General features: G+C 51.5%; 1 protein-coding gene and 1 long non-coding RNA gene across 3 annotated transcripts; one reads left to right on the forward strand and one right to left on the reverse strand.

Moving 5' to 3' along the window:
* Positions 1-11: 11 nt before the first annotated feature.
* On the reverse strand, positions 12-18,847 carry LOC135271659 (uncharacterized). Of its 2 annotated transcripts, XR_010339796.1 has the most exons (4): positions 18,762-18,847; positions 8,237-8,594; positions 7,277-7,360; positions 12-797 (listed from the first exon to the last, which is right to left on the reverse strand). It is a non-coding gene; the product is annotated as an uncharacterized LOC135271659 (long non-coding RNA). The 2 variants fall into 2 exon arrangements; XR_010339795.1 differs by lacking the exon at positions 18,762-18,847 and having other exon boundaries at positions 8,237-9,065.
* SPATA32 (spermatogenesis associated 32) lies at positions 5,278-8,285 on the forward strand. Its single transcript, XM_064369327.1, has 4 exons — positions 5,278-5,357; positions 6,092-6,131; positions 6,425-7,380; positions 7,954-8,285. The coding sequence occupies exons 1-4, from the start codon at positions 5,353-5,355 to the stop codon at positions 7,991-7,993; spliced, it is 1,041 nt and encodes a 346-aa protein (XP_064225397.1). The 5' UTR covers positions 5,278-5,352; the 3' UTR covers positions 7,994-8,285.
* Positions 18,848-18,878: the final 31 nt, after the last annotated feature.

Consider the following 18,878-nt stretch of genomic DNA (forward strand, 5'->3'; position numbering starts at 1 on the left):
AGGGCGTTGAGGGGGCGGTCAGGAATCCACCGGGGTCCGTTCCCCTGCTCCCAAACCCCCAGCCCCTGAAAGCCAGGCTGACCCCCTCCAAAGCCCACCCGGTGTCCCTGACTACGGCTCCCAGCCTCAACCCCTGCGTGGTGCACACCCGTGTGTGTGCACGGACACGCATGTACGCCTTGGGGTAGGCGCTGCAGAGTCAGCGGTTCTTGAAGGGGTTGTGAGACCACAGAAGGAGCAGTGGCCTTGTGCACAGGAAACAACTCATGAATTATCCTGAACTGCAGATGCAAAAAATCACGTCCAGTTGTCCCTTCTTAATGCTTGAGGCGCCACAGGCAGGAGCGGCAGTCTTCAACAGATGTTCATTGAGCGCTTCCTTGGTGCCTTGTACTCTTCTCTGAACCAATGAGCCCCCAGCGCCCTGGGTCTCCCCTTACCATAGGGGACCCAGATGGTGGCTTTCTTTTGGGGGTCCTCTCTCCCAGAAGGGCATGGGCCAGCATTCAAAATGGTGAAAAATTAGGCAGGCATGATGGCTCAACGCCTGTAATCCCAACATTTTGGGAGGCAGAGGTGGGAGGATCACATGACGCCAGGAGTTCAAGACCAGCCTAGGCAACATAGTGAGACATTGTCCTCTACAGGAAATGTTTAAAATTAGCCATGTGTGGTGGCATGAGCCTGTAGTCCCATCTACTTGGCAGGCTGAACTGGGAGGCTCACTGAATCCCAGAAGTTAGTGTGCTAAGATGGTGCCACTGCACTCCAGCCTGAGCCACACAGCAAGATCCTGTCTTTAAAAAAAAAAAAAAATTAACCAGAGGTCAGGTGCGGTGGCTGAGGCCTGTAAGGTAAAACATAGGTTGGACTGCCAGGTTTATCATGGAGAGGATTACACTGATGATTTGAATTGGTTGATTTCAGGCCTGAGTAGGACTTTGCCAGAAGAAGGCTTTCCAGGTATGAGAAACAGCATTTGCAAAGGCACTGGGTGCAGAAGGGCTGCCGTACTCTGGGGTAGCTTCGGCTTAGGGTGAGGGACAGGAAGCTGGATGCCAAGAGATGATAAACGAAGGTAGAGATCAGACCAAGAGGCCACATGGAGTCTGGGGGGTGACTAGAGGCAAGTGTGATGTAGCAGGCTCACTCTGAGGCCATTGAAAACTCCAGACTGAAGGGGACATGGTTGCAGTGGTCCTGCTGGAGAGCTAAAGAGATTTAAGACAGTGCAGTGAGCAGCATCCGGGAGCGTGGAGCCAGCCAGACCTGCCTTCGGGTCGTGTGCTGCTGTTAATAGCTGTGTGACCTCATACGCATTTCCTCATCTGTGAGAGGAGAGTCGGGGCCACCTGGGCATAGGGTAGGTATGAAGACTGATTGGCGAAGCACTCAGCGCCGAGTGCAAAAGGGTAGGAAGTCACAGGTTTGTGTTGGCTCTGGTACTGGGAGATGAGGAGGGCATCAGGGGTAGGACGGGCAGGCGCTGCGGAGTGAGGAGGAGTCACGAATGACCCAGGTTTCTCATTTGGGTGAAAGGATGAAGGATGAATGAGGCAAGGAGAGTAGGATATAGAGAGATGAGAGACGAGAAAGGAAGACAGGGGTCAGACAGGCAGAACCGTGGTGGCCACACTTAAGAGTCTGGACATCCAAGGTGTGAACTTGAGGTAAGAAATTAGACCTGGCACGGTGGCTCACGCCTGTAATCCCAACACTTGGGAAGGCCAAGGTGGGAGGATCACTTGAGCTTAAAAGTTTGAGACCAGCCTGGGCAACACAGCAAAATCCTCTTTTTTTTTTTTTTTGAGACAGGGTCTCACTCTGTTGCCCAGGCTGGAATGCAGTGGCACCATCTCAGCTCACTGCAGCCTCCACCTCCCAGGCTCAAGCCATCCTCCCTATCAAAACCTAACAAACACATTACAAGAAAAGAAAATTATACACCAATATCCTTCATGAATATGCATGTGAAAATTCTGAAAAAAGCCAATCAGATTCAACAACATATAAAATGTTGTTGAATCTCATGATAACCAAATGAGATTTATCCCAGTAATGCAAGGCTGATTTAACTTTTAAAAAATCAATTTATAGCTGGGCACAGTGGTTCACACCTGTAATCTAGCACTTTGGGAGGCCAAGGCAGGTGGATAGATTGAGCCCAGGAGTTCGAGACCAGCCTGGGTAATATAACAAGACCCATCTCTACAAAAAATACAAAAATTAGCTGGGTGTGGTGGTGTGCACCTGTAGTCCCAGCTACTCCGGAGGTGAGGTGGGAGGATCACTTGAGACAGGGAGGTGGAGGTTGCTGTAGTCATACCACTGAATTCGAGCCTGGGCAACAGAGTGAGACCGTGTCTCAAAACAAAAAATGTATTTTACCAGAAACAGAATATAAAAATATAAAAGAATTATCACCCAAATAATATAGCATTACTCATATGTTAATGTATTATAACATATGTTATGTATAACACATAGAAAAACCATATGATCATCTCCATAAATGCAGAAAAGGCATTAGGAAAAATCCAGCATCCATTCGTAATTAAAACTAAGCAGGCCAGGTGCGGTGGCTCACACCTGTAATCCCAGCACTTTGGGAGGCTGAGGTGGGTGGATCATGAGGTCAGGAGTTCGAGACCAGCCTGGCCAACATGGTGAAATTCCATCTCTACTAAAAATATAACAACAACAAAAAAAATTAGCTGGGCATGGTGGTGGGCACCTGTAATCCCAGCTACTCAGGAAGCTGAGGCAGGAGAATCATTTAAACCTGGGAGGCAGAGGTTGCAATGAGCCAAGATCGCACCATTCATTGCACTCCAGCCTGAGTAAGAGGGTGAGACTCCATCTCAAAAAAAAAGAAAAAAACTAAGCAAACTAGGAGAGGAAACTTAATGAAGATGCCCAAGCTGATGAAGGGCATCTGTGAAGAAACCTACAGCTAGCATGATACTCAATGGTGAAACGCTAAACACTTTCCCTAACCTCAGAATGAATTGAGGATGTACACACACACTCCTACTCAACATGGTATGAAGACCGTCCCCAGTGCAATTAAGCAAGAAAAGGAAATAAGAGGAACCAGATTGGAAAGGAAGAAGTAAAAGTGTCTTGACTTACACACATTATTATCTATGTAGAAAATCTGATATACGAGACCATCCTGGTCAACATGGTGAAACCCCGTCTCTACTAAAAATACAAAAAATTAGCTGGGCATGGTGGCACGTGCCTGTAATCCCAGCTACTCGGGAGACTAAGGCAGGAGAATTGCGTGAACCCAGGAGGCGGAGGTTGCAGTGAGCCGAGATCGCGCCATTGCATTCCAGCCTGGGTAACAAGAGCGAAACTCCGTCTCGGGGAAAAAAAAAAAAAAAAAAAAAAAAAAATCTGATATAATCCTAAAAAAAAAAAAAAAAACTATGAGAACGAATAAGATTTTAGTATGGTTGCAGGATACGAGATGGCTATATTTCTGTGTACCAGCAACGAACCACTGGAAATTGAAATTGTTTCGGTCAGGCGCAGTGGCTCATGCCGGTAACCCCAGCACTTTGGGAGGCCAAGGTAGGCAAATCATTTGAGGCCAGGAGTTTGAGACCAGCCTTGCCAACATGGTCAAACCCCATCTCTACTAAAAATACAAAAAGTGAGCTGGGCACGGTGGTGCACACCTGTAATCCCAGCTACTTGGGAGGCTGAGGCAGGAGACTCACTTGAACCTGGGAGGCAGAGGTTGCAGTAAGCTGAGATCACGCCACTGCACTCCAGCCTGGATGACAGAATGATACCCTGTCTCAAAAAAAAAAAAAAAAAAAAAAAAAAAGAAAGAAATTATTTCATATACTGCAGAATGTCACTTCAATCCCTAATAAAATATTCCCAAGTCAGGCACAGAGGTCCCAACTTGAGTCAACATCTGACTTTTTCTCCCAGCCCCCAGTGCTGTTAGAGGCTTATGCCACAGTAATTTCTTCTCCTGTCCATACCCAGTTGCTGTTTATGGAGGGGTTGAGGCTGTACGTGTTGATTAAACTGCCAGGGAAATTTTGTAAAGCAAGCAAAGGCCCTGAGGTCAGAAGCCTGGGAAACAGCAGGACCTGGGGCAGGGGAGTTGGAGAGGGAGAAGAGAGACGCATGAGGAAGCCAGGGAAGCATGATGATCAAGGAGGTAGGTGCGGGGTTCTGAAGAGACCACTGAGCTGGCCACTGGGGGCCCGTCCATGGTGGTGCCCCAAAGCCCCGCCACTCTGCTGATACATCCCCAAAACCAGGCTGAAGCAGATGGTCCCTATCCCAAGACCAGCCATGCAAGGACCCCTCCCCACAGCCTCTACATATCTAGGAAGAGACCACAGCACATTCTCATCCTTCCAGTATAATCCTGGGAGCGATTCTTCCCAGCCAGAGCCAGGGCTGTCACTTCCTGCCACACCCCAGGCTGACAGGGAACCACCTTGCATCATGGCAGGGTCATGATGATGGCCCCACCATCAACTCCTATGCATGGCCCTAGGGAGCAGAGAACAGGACAGCCTGGTGCTTCCCACCCACTCAGGGTGAAGAAACAGCTTCTGCTGTAAAAGATACAAGCCTCCAGGGAGGGGTGTGGGGTTGGGGGATGTTCCCGAGGAGTCAGTCTCCCCTGCAGAGGGTGATCTGAGTTCTTAAATCGTCAGATAGGTGCCAGCATCACCTCAGATCACATACCTGGGGTGCAGGCCTTGGCCTGGAGTCAGGGATGGATGATCCAGAGAGAGCAGAAGCCGGCAGAAGAGCAGGAATGGGGAGATGGGGAAGGTTCTCATGGGACTTGATGGGGACTCCATGCAGTTACAGGCTCCTGGGAGTAGTGGGGGTGGGGAAGCCTGGGGAGTTAAGAGTTTCTTGAATCAAACCTGCATTCAAGTCATCACTGCAGCTATGATCAGCGAGGGGGCCTTGGGCAAATGGACCTGTCCTAATTTTTTGTGTTGAATCAATGAGATGAAGCAGGTAAAGTGCCCAAGCTACAGAAGCGCCCGGTCATGGTTGGGGTACTGTCAGCAGTCACGGTTTTGGGGGATGGAGATGGAACAGGGAGCCTCCGAGGAGGCAAGGCAAAGAGTGGAGAGTGGAGGAAGCAGGACTGGAGGATAGGCAAAGGAGCAAGGAGGGCAGAGCAGGACGGTCAGGGAACGGCAGCCAGGAAGGGAGAAAGGGAGGGCGAGAGGAGGTGGCGGCTCTGGAATCCCTCCTGGACTGTCCCCTACCCTGCAGCTCCCTGCGCTCACCTCCTTCCCCCTGCCAGGTACCCATGGATTTCCATGCTGCAGCAAAGGATCAGTGGAGATTGCAGAGATGCGGTGAGAACCATCCCTCATCATCGTAGGGCCTCCCCCGAGCCCTCCAGGACCTCCAGCCTTACCCTCAACACCACCAATCCCCCAGCCTAGGATCTCCCTCCCTTCTGTCATTTCCAAAACCTCCCCAGGGGCAGCATCCAGGCCAAAAGGCTGGGGAGGGCGTGGGGTATCTACCCTCCCCCTCTGTTTCTGCCCTTAGCCCCTGGCATGAAAGGAAGGCTGAGGGGTGGTGGGGCACACCCACGGACGGGATGGGACTAACCCCTGAGAGCTGCCTGGCTTGCTGAGGACAGAGCTGCCCAAGGCGGGGTGGGCAGGCACTGAGGAAGGCGTGGCAGGTGGGTAGGAGGATGTCGCTCTGGGGCTCCCCTGCTGGGGACTAGTGTTCTGGGCACTAGTCCTCAAAATGAGTTGCCCTAGCCTGCCTGCAATGCTTGATAAAAATGAAGGTTCCTGGGCCCTACCTCCAACCAACTGGATTCCTCTTTGGGGGCGGGGCATGAGTTGGCAAGGAGCTTCCTAAACTCACTAAAGTTTCGGAAAACAACTCCAGACTTCCTGGTAGCAGCAGAGTGGGACACCAGGGGAGTGGATGAGCAGGTGGCAGGGTGGTTGGGGGCAGGGGCATCGTGCCAGCCTCTGTTACAAGGCAGAGAGCTTTGAGACCCCCTTCCTGCTGAAGCTGCCACCCACCCCACGGATCCCCATCACCCACTCTGTCTCTTCTGTCCTAGAGATGACTTAAGTCAACACCAGATACAAGAAAAACAGGAGGTAAAAACGGGGGTGTCCTCCTATGGGGAGGTGGTAGGCAAGGGGCAGGGCTCTTCCTTAAGTCCCCACCAGCCCCTACCCTTGACAGTTCTGGGACCCTAGTACCAGGCTGATGAGGGTACACACACACACAGACACACCCCTTCACCAGGCAGGTCCCTGAAAAGGAGGTAGGCAAGGGGGTGATGGGGGGAGACAAGGGCAGGGGAGGGGCAGGGACTCGGGGCCAGGGAGGGCCTCAGGGGCAGGACCTCTAGCTCCCGCCTCCTCAGCTTTGAGGTGAAACATTTCAGCTAGAGGCAGACGCACTAGAGCAGAAGCTCCGACCCAAAGTGGACCTGGCCCCAGACCCAGACCCAGACCCAGACCTGGAGATGGAACCAGTACCGGCTTTACTGGAGTCAGAGCTGTACCCAGCCCTCAAGCCTGAAGCTGAGCTGGACACAGAAGCCAAGTGGAACAAGGAGGCTGGCTTCGAAGGATTCCTGCAGCCATTGTGCAGGATAGAATCCGTCCACTCCAACATGGGGCTGCCTGTGCCGCAGACCTTCAGACCGTGGAGTCTGAATTCAAGCCACCATAGTTCCATGGAGGAGAAACAGGTGTCCGCCAACCACCACTCCATCAGTGCACAGACCTCCAAGCACCTCTTCTGGGCAAACAAGCTCATCCAGACCTCAGAGCACAGCCTGCAGCGGGCCATCCACACGCAGCTCAACACCACCAGCGCAAGCCAGCTCACCAGAGCCCCCGGCCAGGCGGCCGTAGCCACCGACACCCTGTGCTCCGAGGAGCAGCTCCAGACCCCCAACGCCCGCTCAGCTCCTCCAGCCGCAAGCTCCCAGGCGCCACCAAGCCCCCTCCTGCCCTCAGATCTCCCGCCACCCATTGGCCTGACAGAGCTAGTCATCTTTGCATCTGCCCTGGCTGTGGCCTCCTCCAGCAGGATGGACCTGCCCACTTTGGAACACATGATGAAAGCTCCACCCCAGCAGGCTCCGGAGGCTTCCACAGAACCCGTCCTGACCACTGTGGAGGGTCGAGAGCTAGAAAAGCACGCAGAGACCCTGCTGGAAAAACCACGTGAAGCCGGAGCTCCACAGAAATCTTGGAGTCAGGAAGGCAAGAAATTTCCTCACTCTTACCTTGACTTCAGCAAGCCAGGGATCAGGAAAGCCACCATCGAAGGGGAAATGCAGCTTCTCCAGCCACCAGTCACGTCACCTCCACTGCAGGGAGTCAAGGAAGAGTGAGTGAGGCCAGCCCTGCAGCTCCCCCAGAGGGGCTGTGGTGGGACATGGGGGGCTCCTCACAGCCAGGTAGGGGTGGGGACAGTGGAATGAGGGCCTGGGAGCGGACAAGGTGAGCTGTGTGGCTCCACCTCCGTGACCTCGCAAAGGCTGTTGGAACAAGGTTCCAGTGGACTCAGGAACAGAGCCAAGGCGAGGGCTGGAGGAGGCCTGGGGACCAACAAGGGCGAGCCCAGGGGCCTGGGTTCAAAAGGGAAGGACCACGCTGGCATTAGGCAGCTTCCCACCCTGGAGGTCAGGCCTCACCAAGGTCAGAAATGCTCAGGCTGGGGTCTGCCCTGCAGAGAGCCTTTTGGCCCCAACCCTGGGGTCCAGAACACGTCTCTCAAGGGGAGAACGAGGGTGCAGGGCTCTCCAGGACACCTTGCTTTCTGGTGGCGAATGAGCACAGAATGCAGGCAGCAGCAGAAGACCCCTGACCCCTAGTGACCTCCACAGAGGGCCTCTGGGCTCACCCCTCTCCCTCACCCACCCTCTGGAGCCCAAGTGACACTCTGTCTTTTGTGTTGCAGCTCAGTGCCGGGAAAAGAGAAAGGAATCCACTATTGGTGAAAATTCATTTTAAGCTGTCAGCCCCACACATCCCAGAGAAATGACTAGACAGAACCAATAAAGCCTCCAGTGCCGGTCATCGGCTCCGACTTCCGTGCAAAGGCCCCTGGGCCAGGGAGCCCACCTGGCTGCTGTGTCCTGCTCTCAGTTTTTTTTAGGGATGCCACCCCACTTTTTAGCTGTCCCAGCCCCACCTGCCCCCAGAGGGCAGCACCACCCCTGTCCTAGCCACCCATCTGTCACCTGTCACCTGAAGGGTCAGTTCCTCTTCACTCCCTCCTGGTCAGACCTCTAGGACAGCAGAAAGACTTGTGGCTGGTCTTGGGGAGACCTCGGTGTCCTCTGAGGCTTCCGTTTCTTTGACTGTGAAATGTGGCTTCCTCTTGGCCTGAGGCCAGGGGTGTGTTGAGATCCTCTGCAGAGATAGCCTCCTGGGTGTGGGACTGGGCAGGTGGAAAAGTGGGTCTTCAGGGGTTCTTCTTGCCCTCTTCATGGGGAAGGCCTGGCATGGGGAAGGGATGGTGTCCAGGAGCTTGAAGGGGAGGAAAATGAGGCCGAAGGACTGGTCCTCCAGTGGGGCACAGGCTGGGGCTAGAAGTATCTCAAAAACAGGAGAGAGCCCTGTGTCACCCAGATGTGTGCACACAGACACCACCAGCTGCCCAGCACATCACACATACAGCACTCACACACGGTGGAAACAGCACATGCCACACTCGTGTGCCTGTGACCGTGTGTGCCTGTGACCGTCACATGTACCAAACGTACACACAAGGCCGGGCGCGGTGGCTCACTCCTGTAATCCCACACTTTGGGAGGCAGAGGCCAGAAGATCACTTGAGGTCAGGAGTTCGAGACCAGTGTGGCCAACATGGCGAAACCCCCACTCTACTAAAAATACCAAAATTAGCTGGGCGTGGTGGCATGTGCCTGTAGTCCCAGCTACTTGGTAGGCTGAGGCAAGAGGATCTCCTGAACCTGGGAGGCAGAGGTTGCAGTGAGCTGAGATTGCACCACTGCACTCCAGCCTGGGCAACAGAGCATGACTCCATCTCAAAAAAACAAAAGCAGAACAAACAAAAAGCATACAACCACTACAAAGCCTCCCACCCAGGGTTTGACCTTGGAGGCCTGAGAACAGGCAGTGTAGACTGGCTTCTGGCGGCGGAGAGATGGCAGCAAAGGAAGGAAGGGGATTCAGAGCACACGGAGGGACAGGGATGTGGAGAGGGAAGGCTGGGGGAAGGGGGAGGGGAGACCTCACCAAGGCCAAGGCCCCAAGGCCGGGGCTCAGGTTCCCTTCTTTTTTTTTTTGAGACAGAGTTTCGCTCGTTACCCAGGCTGGAGTACAATGGCGCGATCTCGGCTCACCGCAACCTCCGCCTCCTGAGTTCAGGCAATTCTCCTGCCTCAGCCTCCCGAGTAGCTGGGATTACAGGCACGCGCCACCATGCCCAGCTAATTTTTTGTATTTTTAGTAGAGACAGGGTTTCACCATGTTGGCCAGGATGGTCTCGATCTCTTAACCTCGTGATCCACCCGCCTCGGCCTCCCAAAGTGCTGGGATTACAGGCTTGAGCCACCGCGCCTGGCCCTCAGGTTCCCTTCTAAGTGAAAGCCCAGCTTTGGGAGGGGCCAAGGAGAGAAACGCCCAGGGCCTGGAGGGTGGGATTAGGAAGGGGTGAGCAGTTGAGAATGGGCCAGAGCCAGAAGGAGAAGCAGGCAGGAGACAGGAAGGAGGGACAAGGAGGAGCTGCCGAGGTGAGTCTGGGGGCAGTGGGGGCTGGGCCAGGAGCATCGCTGGGCTCTCAGGACTCATCTTTCCACAGCTTGTTTTTAATTAATAGACTTTATTTTTTAGAACAGTTTTAGGTTTGCAGCAAAATTGAGTGGAAAGTACAGAGTTCCCATGTACTCCTGTCCCCACCCACATGCAACCTCCGCCCCAGTATGGACATCCTGCAGTGCTGCATTTGTCACAGCTGACTCATCATCACCACCAAAAGCCCACAGTTCACACTGGGGTTCCCTGTTGGTGTTCTACAGGCTACGGGTTTTTTGTTGTTGTTCTTGTTGTTTTTGAGATGGAGTCTCGCCTTGTCACCCAGGCTGGAGTGCAATGACGGGATCTCAGCTCACTGCAACCCCTCTGTCCGCCTCCTGGGTTCAAGCGATTCTCCTGCCTCAGCCTCCCAAGTGGCTGGGACTACAGGCACCCGCCACCATGTCCAGTTAATTTTTGTATTTTTGTAGAGATGAGGGTTTCACCATGTTGGCCAGGCTGGTCTTGAACTCCTAACTCTAAGTGATCCACCCACCTCAGCCTCCCAACGTGCTGAGATTACAGAGCACTTTACTCTGGAGCCGCTGCGCCTAGCCCGTTCTATAGGTTTTGATTGTAGTATGACAGCTTATTTATTTTTAGCGGTAAATCCTATTTCATTGTCCACTTGTGTCACTGTTTGCTTATCCATTCACCTAATGAAGGACATCTGGGTTGCTGCCAAGTTTTGACAATGATGAATAAAGCTGCTATAAACTTCCATGCGCAGGTTTTTGTGCAGATATGAGTTTTCAAAACATTTGGATAAATACCAAGGAGCAAGATTGCTGGATCACGTGATAAGGGTGTGTTTAGTTTTGTAAGAAACTGCCAAACTGCCTTCCAGATTGGCTGCACCATTCTGCATTCCCACCAGCAATGAAGCAGAGTTCCTGTTGTTCCACATCCTCACCAGTATTTCGTGGTGGTAGCGTTTTGGATTTTGGCATCTGAATAGGTGCGTATTAGTATCTCATTGTTTTAATTTGCAATTTGCTGAACATAAGATGTTGAACATTTTTTCATATGCTTACTTTCGTTTGTATATATTCTTTGGTGAGGTGCCTGTTTAGATCTCTCTCTTTTTTTTTTGGAGACGGAGTTTCGCTCTTGTTACCCAGGCTGGAGTGCAATGGTACGATCTCGGCTCACCACAACCTCCACCTCCTGGGTTCAGCCAATTCTCCTGCCTCAGCCTCCTGAGTAGCTGGGATTACAGGCACGCGCCACCATGCCCAGCTAACTTTTTGTATTAGTAGAGACGGGGTTTCACCATGTTGATCAGGATGGTCTCGATCTCTTGACCTCGTGATCCACCCGCCTCGGCCTCCCAAAGTGCTGGGATTACAGGCTTGAGCCACCGCACCCGGCCTAGATCTCTCTTTTTTTAAGACAAAGTCTCATTCTGTCACCCACGCAGAGTGCAGTGGCTCGTTGCAGCCTTGAACTCCTGGGCTCAAGTGATCCTCACCTCTCAGCCTCCCAAATAGCTGGGACCAAAGGTGTGTGCTACCGTGCCTAGCTAAGCTTTTTATTTTTCGTAGAGATGGGGTCTTGCTTGTTGCCCAGGCTGATCTCAAACTCCTGGCCCCAGGCAATCCTCCCACCTCAGCTTCCTAAAGTGCTGGGATTAAAGGCGTAAGCCACCACACTTGCCTTTTCCCCATTTTTTTAAAATCAGGCTGTTCATTTTCTTACTGAAGGGTTTTGTTTTTTTGTTTTTTGGGACAAGTTTTCTCGCCCTCACCCAGGCTGGAGCACAACGGTGCCATCATGGCTCACTGTAGACTTGAACTTCTGGGCTCAAGCAATCCTCCCTCCTCAGCCACCCAAACTGTCACGATTACAGTACTGAGCCACCATGCCTGGACTTACTGTTGAGTTTTAGGAGTAATTTACATATTTTGGATAACAGTCCTCTATCAAGTGTGTCTTTTGCAAGTATCTTCTCCCAGGCTATGGCTTATCTTCTCATTCTTTTGACATTGTCTTTCACAGAGCAGAGTTTTTAATTTTAATGGAGTCCAGGTTATCAATTATTTCTTTCACAGATTATGTATTTCATGTGTATCTAAAAAGTCATTGCTATACTCACGCTCAATTAGGTTTTCTCCTGTTATCTCAGAGTTGTATAGTTTTGTGTTTTACATGTAGTCTACGATCTACTTTGAGTTAAAGTTTGTGAACTGTGTAGCTCTGTGGTCTAGATTCTTCGTGTGTGTGTATGTGGATAAAGATCCTGTCATTTTCAAACTATGACAGTTTCATTTCTTTTTTTTTTTTTTGAGATGGAGTTTCGCTCGTTACCCAGGCTGGAGTGCAATGGCGCAATCTCGGCTCACCGCAACCTCCGCCTTCTGGGTTCAGGCAATTCTCCTGCCTCAGCCTCCCGAGTAGCTGGGATTACAGGCACGCGCCACCATGCCCAGTTAATTTTTTGTATTTTTAGTAGAGACAGGGTTTCACCATGTTGACCAGGATGGTCTCGATCTCTTGACCTCGTGATCCACCCACCTCAGCCTCCCAAAGTGCCGGAATTACAGGCGTGAGCCACCGCGCCCGGCGACAGTTTTATTTCTTCCTTCCCAATCTTTACATCATTTGTTTCCTTTTCTTGTCTTACTGCATTAGCTAGGACTTCCAGTATGATGTTTAAGGGCAGTGCCTTCTTACTGATCTTAGCAACAAAGCTTTGAGTTTCTCACCACCATTAGGTATCATGTTAGCTGTAGGTATTTTGTAAATGTTTGTTATCAAGTTGAGAAAGTTCCCTTCTATTCCAAATTGGCTGAGAGTTTTTATTATTAATGTGTGTTAAATTTCGTGAAATGCTTTGACTGCATTTATTTATATGATCTTGTGATTTTTCTTCTTTAAGCTGTTGATGTGATGGATTACATTAACTGGTTTTCAAACGTTGAACCAGCCTTGAATTCATGGATGAACCCACTTGGTCATTATGTGTAATTCTTTTTATACATTGTTGAATTAAATTTGCTAATATTTTGGTAAAGATTTTTGTGATCATATTCCTGAGAGAGATTGATTTGTTAATTTTATTTTTTGACAATGTCTTTTTCTGGTTTTGGAATTAAGGCAATGCTGGGCTTAGAGAATGAGTGAGGACATATTCACTTGGCTTCTGTCTTCTGGAAGAGATTGTACAGAATGGATATGATCTCGTCCTTGAATGTTTGGTAGAATTCACCAGTGAGTCCATCTGTTCCTGCTACTTTCTGCTCTGGAAGTTTGTTAATTATCATTGATTCGATTCCATTTATTTAATAAATACAGGCCTATTCAGATTGTCTGTTTCTTCTTGCGTGAGTTTTGGCAGATTGTGCTTTTTGAGGAATTGGTCCATTTCATCTGGGTTATCAAGTATGCAGGCTCAGAGTTGTTTATAACATTCCTTCATTATCCTTTGAATGTCTATGAGATCTACACACATGTAGTCTATGATCTATTTTGAGTTAAAGTTTGTGGATTGTGTAAGCTCTGTGGTCTAGATTCTATTCTTTTTCCCCTCTTTCATATCCCTTTTATTTCTTATATTCTTAATTTGTGTCTTTTCTCCATTTTTATTTCGTTTTGTTAGCCTGGCTATAGTCTTATTGATCTTTTCAAAGAACTAGCTTTTGGTTTTGTTGATTTTCTCTATTTGCTGATTTTCTGCTTTCAAATGTATTGATTTCTGCCCTAGTTTTTATTATTTTAATTCTGCTTACTTTGGATTTAATTTGCTCTTTTTCTAGTTTCCTAAGATAGCAGCTTAATTATTGATTTTAGATCTTTCTCCTTTTCTAAAACATACTTTCAACACCATAAACTTCCCTCTAAGCACTGCTTTTGCTGCATCCTACAAATGTGGAATAAGCTCTATTTTCATCTTCATCAAGTTTGAAATATTTTTAAATTTCTCTTGAGATTTCTTGTTTGATCCATGTATTATTTTGAAAAGTTTGGCCGGGCGCGGTGGCTCAAGCCTGTAATCCCAGCACTTTGGGAGGCCGAGGCGGGTGAATCACGAGGTCAAGAGATCGAGACCATCCTGGCCAACATGGCGAAACCCCGTCTCTACTAAAAACACAAAAATCAGCTGGGCGTGGTGGCGCGTGCCTGTTGTCCCAGCTACTTGGGAGGCTGAGGCAGAACTGCTTGAACCCGGGAGGCAGAGGTTGCAGTGAGCCGAGATTGTGCCACTGCACTCCAGCTTGGCGCCTGGCAACAGAGTGAGACTCTGTCTCAAAAAAAAAAAAAAGAAAGAAAAGTTTGTGTGTGTGTGTGTGTGTGTGTGTGAGAGAGAGAGAGAGAGAGCAAGAGAGAGAGAGAGAGCGAGAGAGAGAGAGAGAGGTTCTCACTTTGTTGCCCAGGCTGTACTGCAGTGGCACAATCTCAGTTCACTACAGCCTTGACCTCCCAGGTTCAAGCAATTCTCCTGCCTCAGCCTCCCGAGTAGCTGGGACTACAGGCACGCGTCACCACGCCCAGCTGATTTTTGTATTTTTAGTAGAGATGGGGTTTCACCATGTTGCACAGGCTAAAACTCCTGAGCTCAAGCTATCCGCCCACCTTGGCCCTCCAAAGTGCTGGATTAATTTATTTTTTTTTCGAGATAGAGTCTCGCTCTGTTGCCCAGGCTGGAGTGCACCTCCATGAGCACGTGAGCCACCGTGCCCCGCCTGCAAGTGTGTTGTTTAATCTCCAAGTATTTGGGGATTTTCCAGCTATCCTTTTGTTATTGACTTCTAGTTTAATTCCCTGAGAGCAGACATTACTTGATTTCTGTTCTTTTAAGTGTTTTAGGTTTCCTGGGGTATTTTTTAAACATGGCAGGTGGGTTTGTATTGGGCTGGGCCCTACCCTCCTACTCCTGGCTTCAGGTCCCTGGACCTGCTTCTCTCTTTGGGTCTCTGCCATCCTGACTCAGCAGCTAGAGTAGAGTTGCAAATTCAGATGCCTTAAGGGAGGCAGAAACTCAAAAGAAGAAAGAGCAGCAGCAGGCGCCTCAGCAGGGAGAAGTGAGCCTCCGGTGAGGGACAGGGTACACCTCCTGCCAAAAGATGCTAACGTCCACCACAAAGGCGGACTGGCATTTGTTGGGCTGGAGCGCTGGACCAGCCTCAGAGCCTGTGACTCTGCCTTTGAGGCAGCAGAGGGCAGAAGACCAAGAGATCTGAGTCATTGTTAAGAACAAACAGGCTGGAGGAGGGTCCTTGTCCCTCACCCAGAGTTGGGGGAATCACTGCCCTAGCCCTTCCCCCAGAGTCCCCTGCAGAGAGGGCTGTGGCACAGCCTCATGTGGAAGACCCTGGGAGGAGGTGGAACTGTACACCCACAGGCCTGGTCCCAGGTCCCCTGGAGTCTGAGTATCTGAATGGGCTGGGCCACTCTGCCCTGTCTCTTCCCTGCCTCTAAGGCCTCCACAGCAGCCTCAAAGGCTGCTCACGTGAGATCCAGCAGAGGAGCAGGCTGGCAGGATGCAGAAAGGGAGGCTGCAGCTGCACACTGCCTGGCAGACCCGGACGGAGCCGGCAGCAGCCATGACCGCAAAGGCTGAGCACACCATGAGGAGGGCCAGAGAAATCCAGGGCCTGTGGTTGCCCATCCAGTAGAGTCAGGTCCAGATGTTGGGTCTCAGAGGTGAAGGCAGGGACCGGAGGCCAGGCCTGGGGGCACTGGGTTTGGGGTAAGACCTGGCTGGCCCTGGCATTTCTCTGCAACCGGTGCAAAGACCTTTCCAACCTGTTTCTCCTGGGGCAGCTTGAGAGGCGAGAATCTGCTGCCCCTGACACCCCAGCAGCTGGCAGGTGAAGGCCCCGGGATTGGGAGTAGGTAATCAAATTAGGAGGTGCTCAGGGAAGAACTACAGAGATTGCCCTCCCTGAAGCTGGGGTCACTGCAGGAAGCCAGTGTTTGCAACCATCCCTCCATGCTTGTCTGATCTGCTCACCTCTACAACCCTAGGGCTTACAAAAATGTGTGTGTGTGTGTGTGTGTGTGTGTGTGTGTGTGTGAAGTGAAGGAGGGAGGAAAGCAAAACTCTGGATTGGTAGATAACTGAATGCAGATATTTAGATGAAGAGATGGATGATGAACAGGATGGAAAAGAAGGTAAAGAAGGAGAAAAAATGGGGGGAAAAAGGTTGGGCACGGTGGCTCACACCTGTAATCCCAACACTTTGGGAGGCTGAGGTGGGAGGATCGCAAGATCAGGAGTTTGAGAATCAGCCTGACCAACATGGTGAAATGCTGTCTCTACTAAAAATACAAAATTCACATATGCACCTATGCAACAATCTTGCATGTTCTCCACATGTGTACCCCAAAACCTAAAATGCAATAAAATAAATAAATAAATAAATAAATAAATAAATAAATAAAAATACAAAATTAGCTGGGCGTGGTGGCAGGTGCCTGTAATCCCAGCTACTCAGGAAGCTGAGGCAAGAGAATCGCTTGAACCCAGAAGGCGGAGGTTGCAGTGAGCCAAGATTGTGCCACTGCACTCCAGCCTGGGCGACAGGGCAAGACTCTGTCTCAAAAAAAAAAGACTGGGGGGGGATCCGAGTTCCCCTGCCTCATGGGGTCTAGGACCATAGGGATAAAGGCAAAAGAAACCACAGCCCCAATGCTCCCCCAAATAACATGTCCTGATATTGGCAGGGCCCCCTCCAAGCAGAATCACTTTATTCATCATCAGCAATGTTCAGTGCCTGCTACATGCCAGGCACCAGCAGGGCTCCAAAGCACTGTAGCTTCAGAGCCAGACTGCCAGACGTGACCTTGGACACCTGACCTTGGATTTTCAATGTTTTTCAAAGATGAGTTTAGGACATGAGGACTGAATGGGCACTTAATATGTACCAATACACAACAGCCACTGCTACTCTTTATATTAAAAGTTTTAGGCTAGACGTGGAGGCTCACATCTGTAATCCCAACAGTTTGGGAGGCCAAGGCAGGAGGATTACTTGAGCCTGAGAGTTCGAGGCCAGCCTGAGCAACATGGCAAAACCCCACCTCTACAACAAATTAAAAAATTATCCAGGCGTGGTGGCATGTACCTGTGATCCCAGCTACTCAGGAGGCTGAGGTGGGCTCTAGCCTGGGCAAAGAGTGAGATTCTGTCTCAAAATAAATAAATAAAAATGTATTAACACCCAGGAGGGAGTTGGAATGAGCCAAGTCATCAGTCCCACCTGAGCTAGAGTGGGCAGCTCTCAGGGTTCCTGTGTGGGCAGTTTGTCTTGCCACCTGTCCCCCTCTACCCTCAGCCTTCCAGGATATCTCCAAAAGGTTCAGCTCCAGCCCAACAGGCACTGTGGACAGCGCAGCAGGAACGCTGCCTTGGGCAATGTGGGTGTCCAGCTGAGTCCACAGGAGACGTGCAAGGCTCTGTGGAAGGCAGGCTTAGATGGTGGGTGCCCCATCCCTGTCCTCTTGTCCTCTCCCACCTCCAGGCATTCTTCTAAAGAATACCTCCCCTGGCCGGGCACAGTGGATCACCTGAGGTCAGGAGTTCGAGACCAGCCTGACAAACATGGAGAAACCCCATCTCTACTAAAAATAAAAATAAAAAATTAGCCAGGCACGGTTGCGCATGCCTATAATCCTAGCTACTTGGGAGGCTTGAGACAGGAGAATCGCTTGAACCTAGGAGGCGGAGGTCGCAGTGAGCTGAGATCGCGCCTTTGCACTCCAGTCTGGGCAACAAGAGCGAAACTCCATCTCAAAAAAAAAAAAAAAAAAAAAAAAAGAATGCCTCCCCTTCCCACAAAATCCTGGCCTGGTCCTATTTTAAAGTTCCCTCTTCCAGGAAGCCTGCCCTGACCAACACACCTATCTCATGGCCTGTAAACGTTGCTGCTGTGTTTATCCTAATCCTGATTTGGGAACCCCCAAGGCAAGGGCCATTTCTCCCCCATTCAAACTGGGGTCTGCCCTTGGCTAGAGGCAGGACTAGATTCTCTAACACCTGGAACTGCCAGCAGACATCTGCAAGGCAGGCCTTCTGCAGGGGCAGGCACCCAGAGCGCTCCTTCTCCCCTCTCCCCAGGTGACCGAATCGTAAGTTTCAGTGACTTCATGGGTGTCCTCGATGACAACCACCACTTGGCTCAGTGCATGGGTGAGGGGCAAGGCTGGTGGAGGAGGATGGGCTTGGCCTGGGGGAGCCCCCTCCTCTCCCTCCTCCACCTTCTCTGCCCTAAGGCCAGGTGAGGAACAGCCAGGTCTGTGGCCCCCAGGGACTGCAGACCCTGTTCTTGGAAATGTTGTTCAAGCTGCTGGGCCAGGGCTTTGTGCCCTCCAAGTTGGCACAGGAGGTAATGAGATGGGCACAACCATACCAGCTCCTGGGCCCAGGATTGGGGGAGCAGACCCTGCTCCGTGCAGGGACTCCTGATGTTCCTGCCCTAGAGACGAGAGCCCTGAATTCTGGGTGTGTTTCCTGGGCCCCAAGCCGCCCTGGGACAAAGACAAAGCAGGGGCTTCCGGCCCTGCTTTGGCTTCTGCGCCTGTGAGACAGAGAGGGCTGGGGCAGGCGGTGTCTGAGGCGGCCGCCCCGCCTGTTTTCTCCAAGCTACTACTTCAAGGAGAGAACTCTGCGGTTCAGCCCAGGCTAGGGGCAGGGGTGGGGCCGGTCCCGCGGCCACGGCCGCTCTGTGCGCTCCCACGCGGGCCTCACCTCCTTCTGCCAGGCGGCGCGCGTCAGCGGCCTCTCCAACTAGGAGCTGGCGCCCTCGCTGCACAAACTGCACAAAGCAGATGCGCCCCCGACGGGGCTGGGGGCGCTGGGACCCGCGGGAGGGGCCACTCCCAGCCATTCACAACCCCCGCCCTCGCCTCCAACCCCCATGACCCGCTCTGACGACCGTCTCCTCCTCTACCTCCTCCTCGGCGCCCGCCCCAGGTGCGCGCCGCCCCTACTATCAGATTCCTAACCTGGAGGGGCCGGAACTCCTGGAACGCAGGATGCGAAGCCCAGCGTCCGCCTTCCCCAGCCCGACCAGCCCGTCCGCCCCTAGATCCGGCTCAACCCGGGGCGGCTCGGCCCTGCCA

The sequence above is a fragment of the Aotus nancymaae genome, unplaced genomic scaffold, assembly GCF_030222135.1.
Source record: "Aotus nancymaae isolate 86718 unplaced genomic scaffold, 86718_ANA_hifiasm-v0.15.2.pri h1tg000089l, whole genome shotgun sequence".
NCBI lineage: Eukaryota > Metazoa > Chordata > Mammalia > Primates > Aotidae > Aotus > Aotus nancymaae.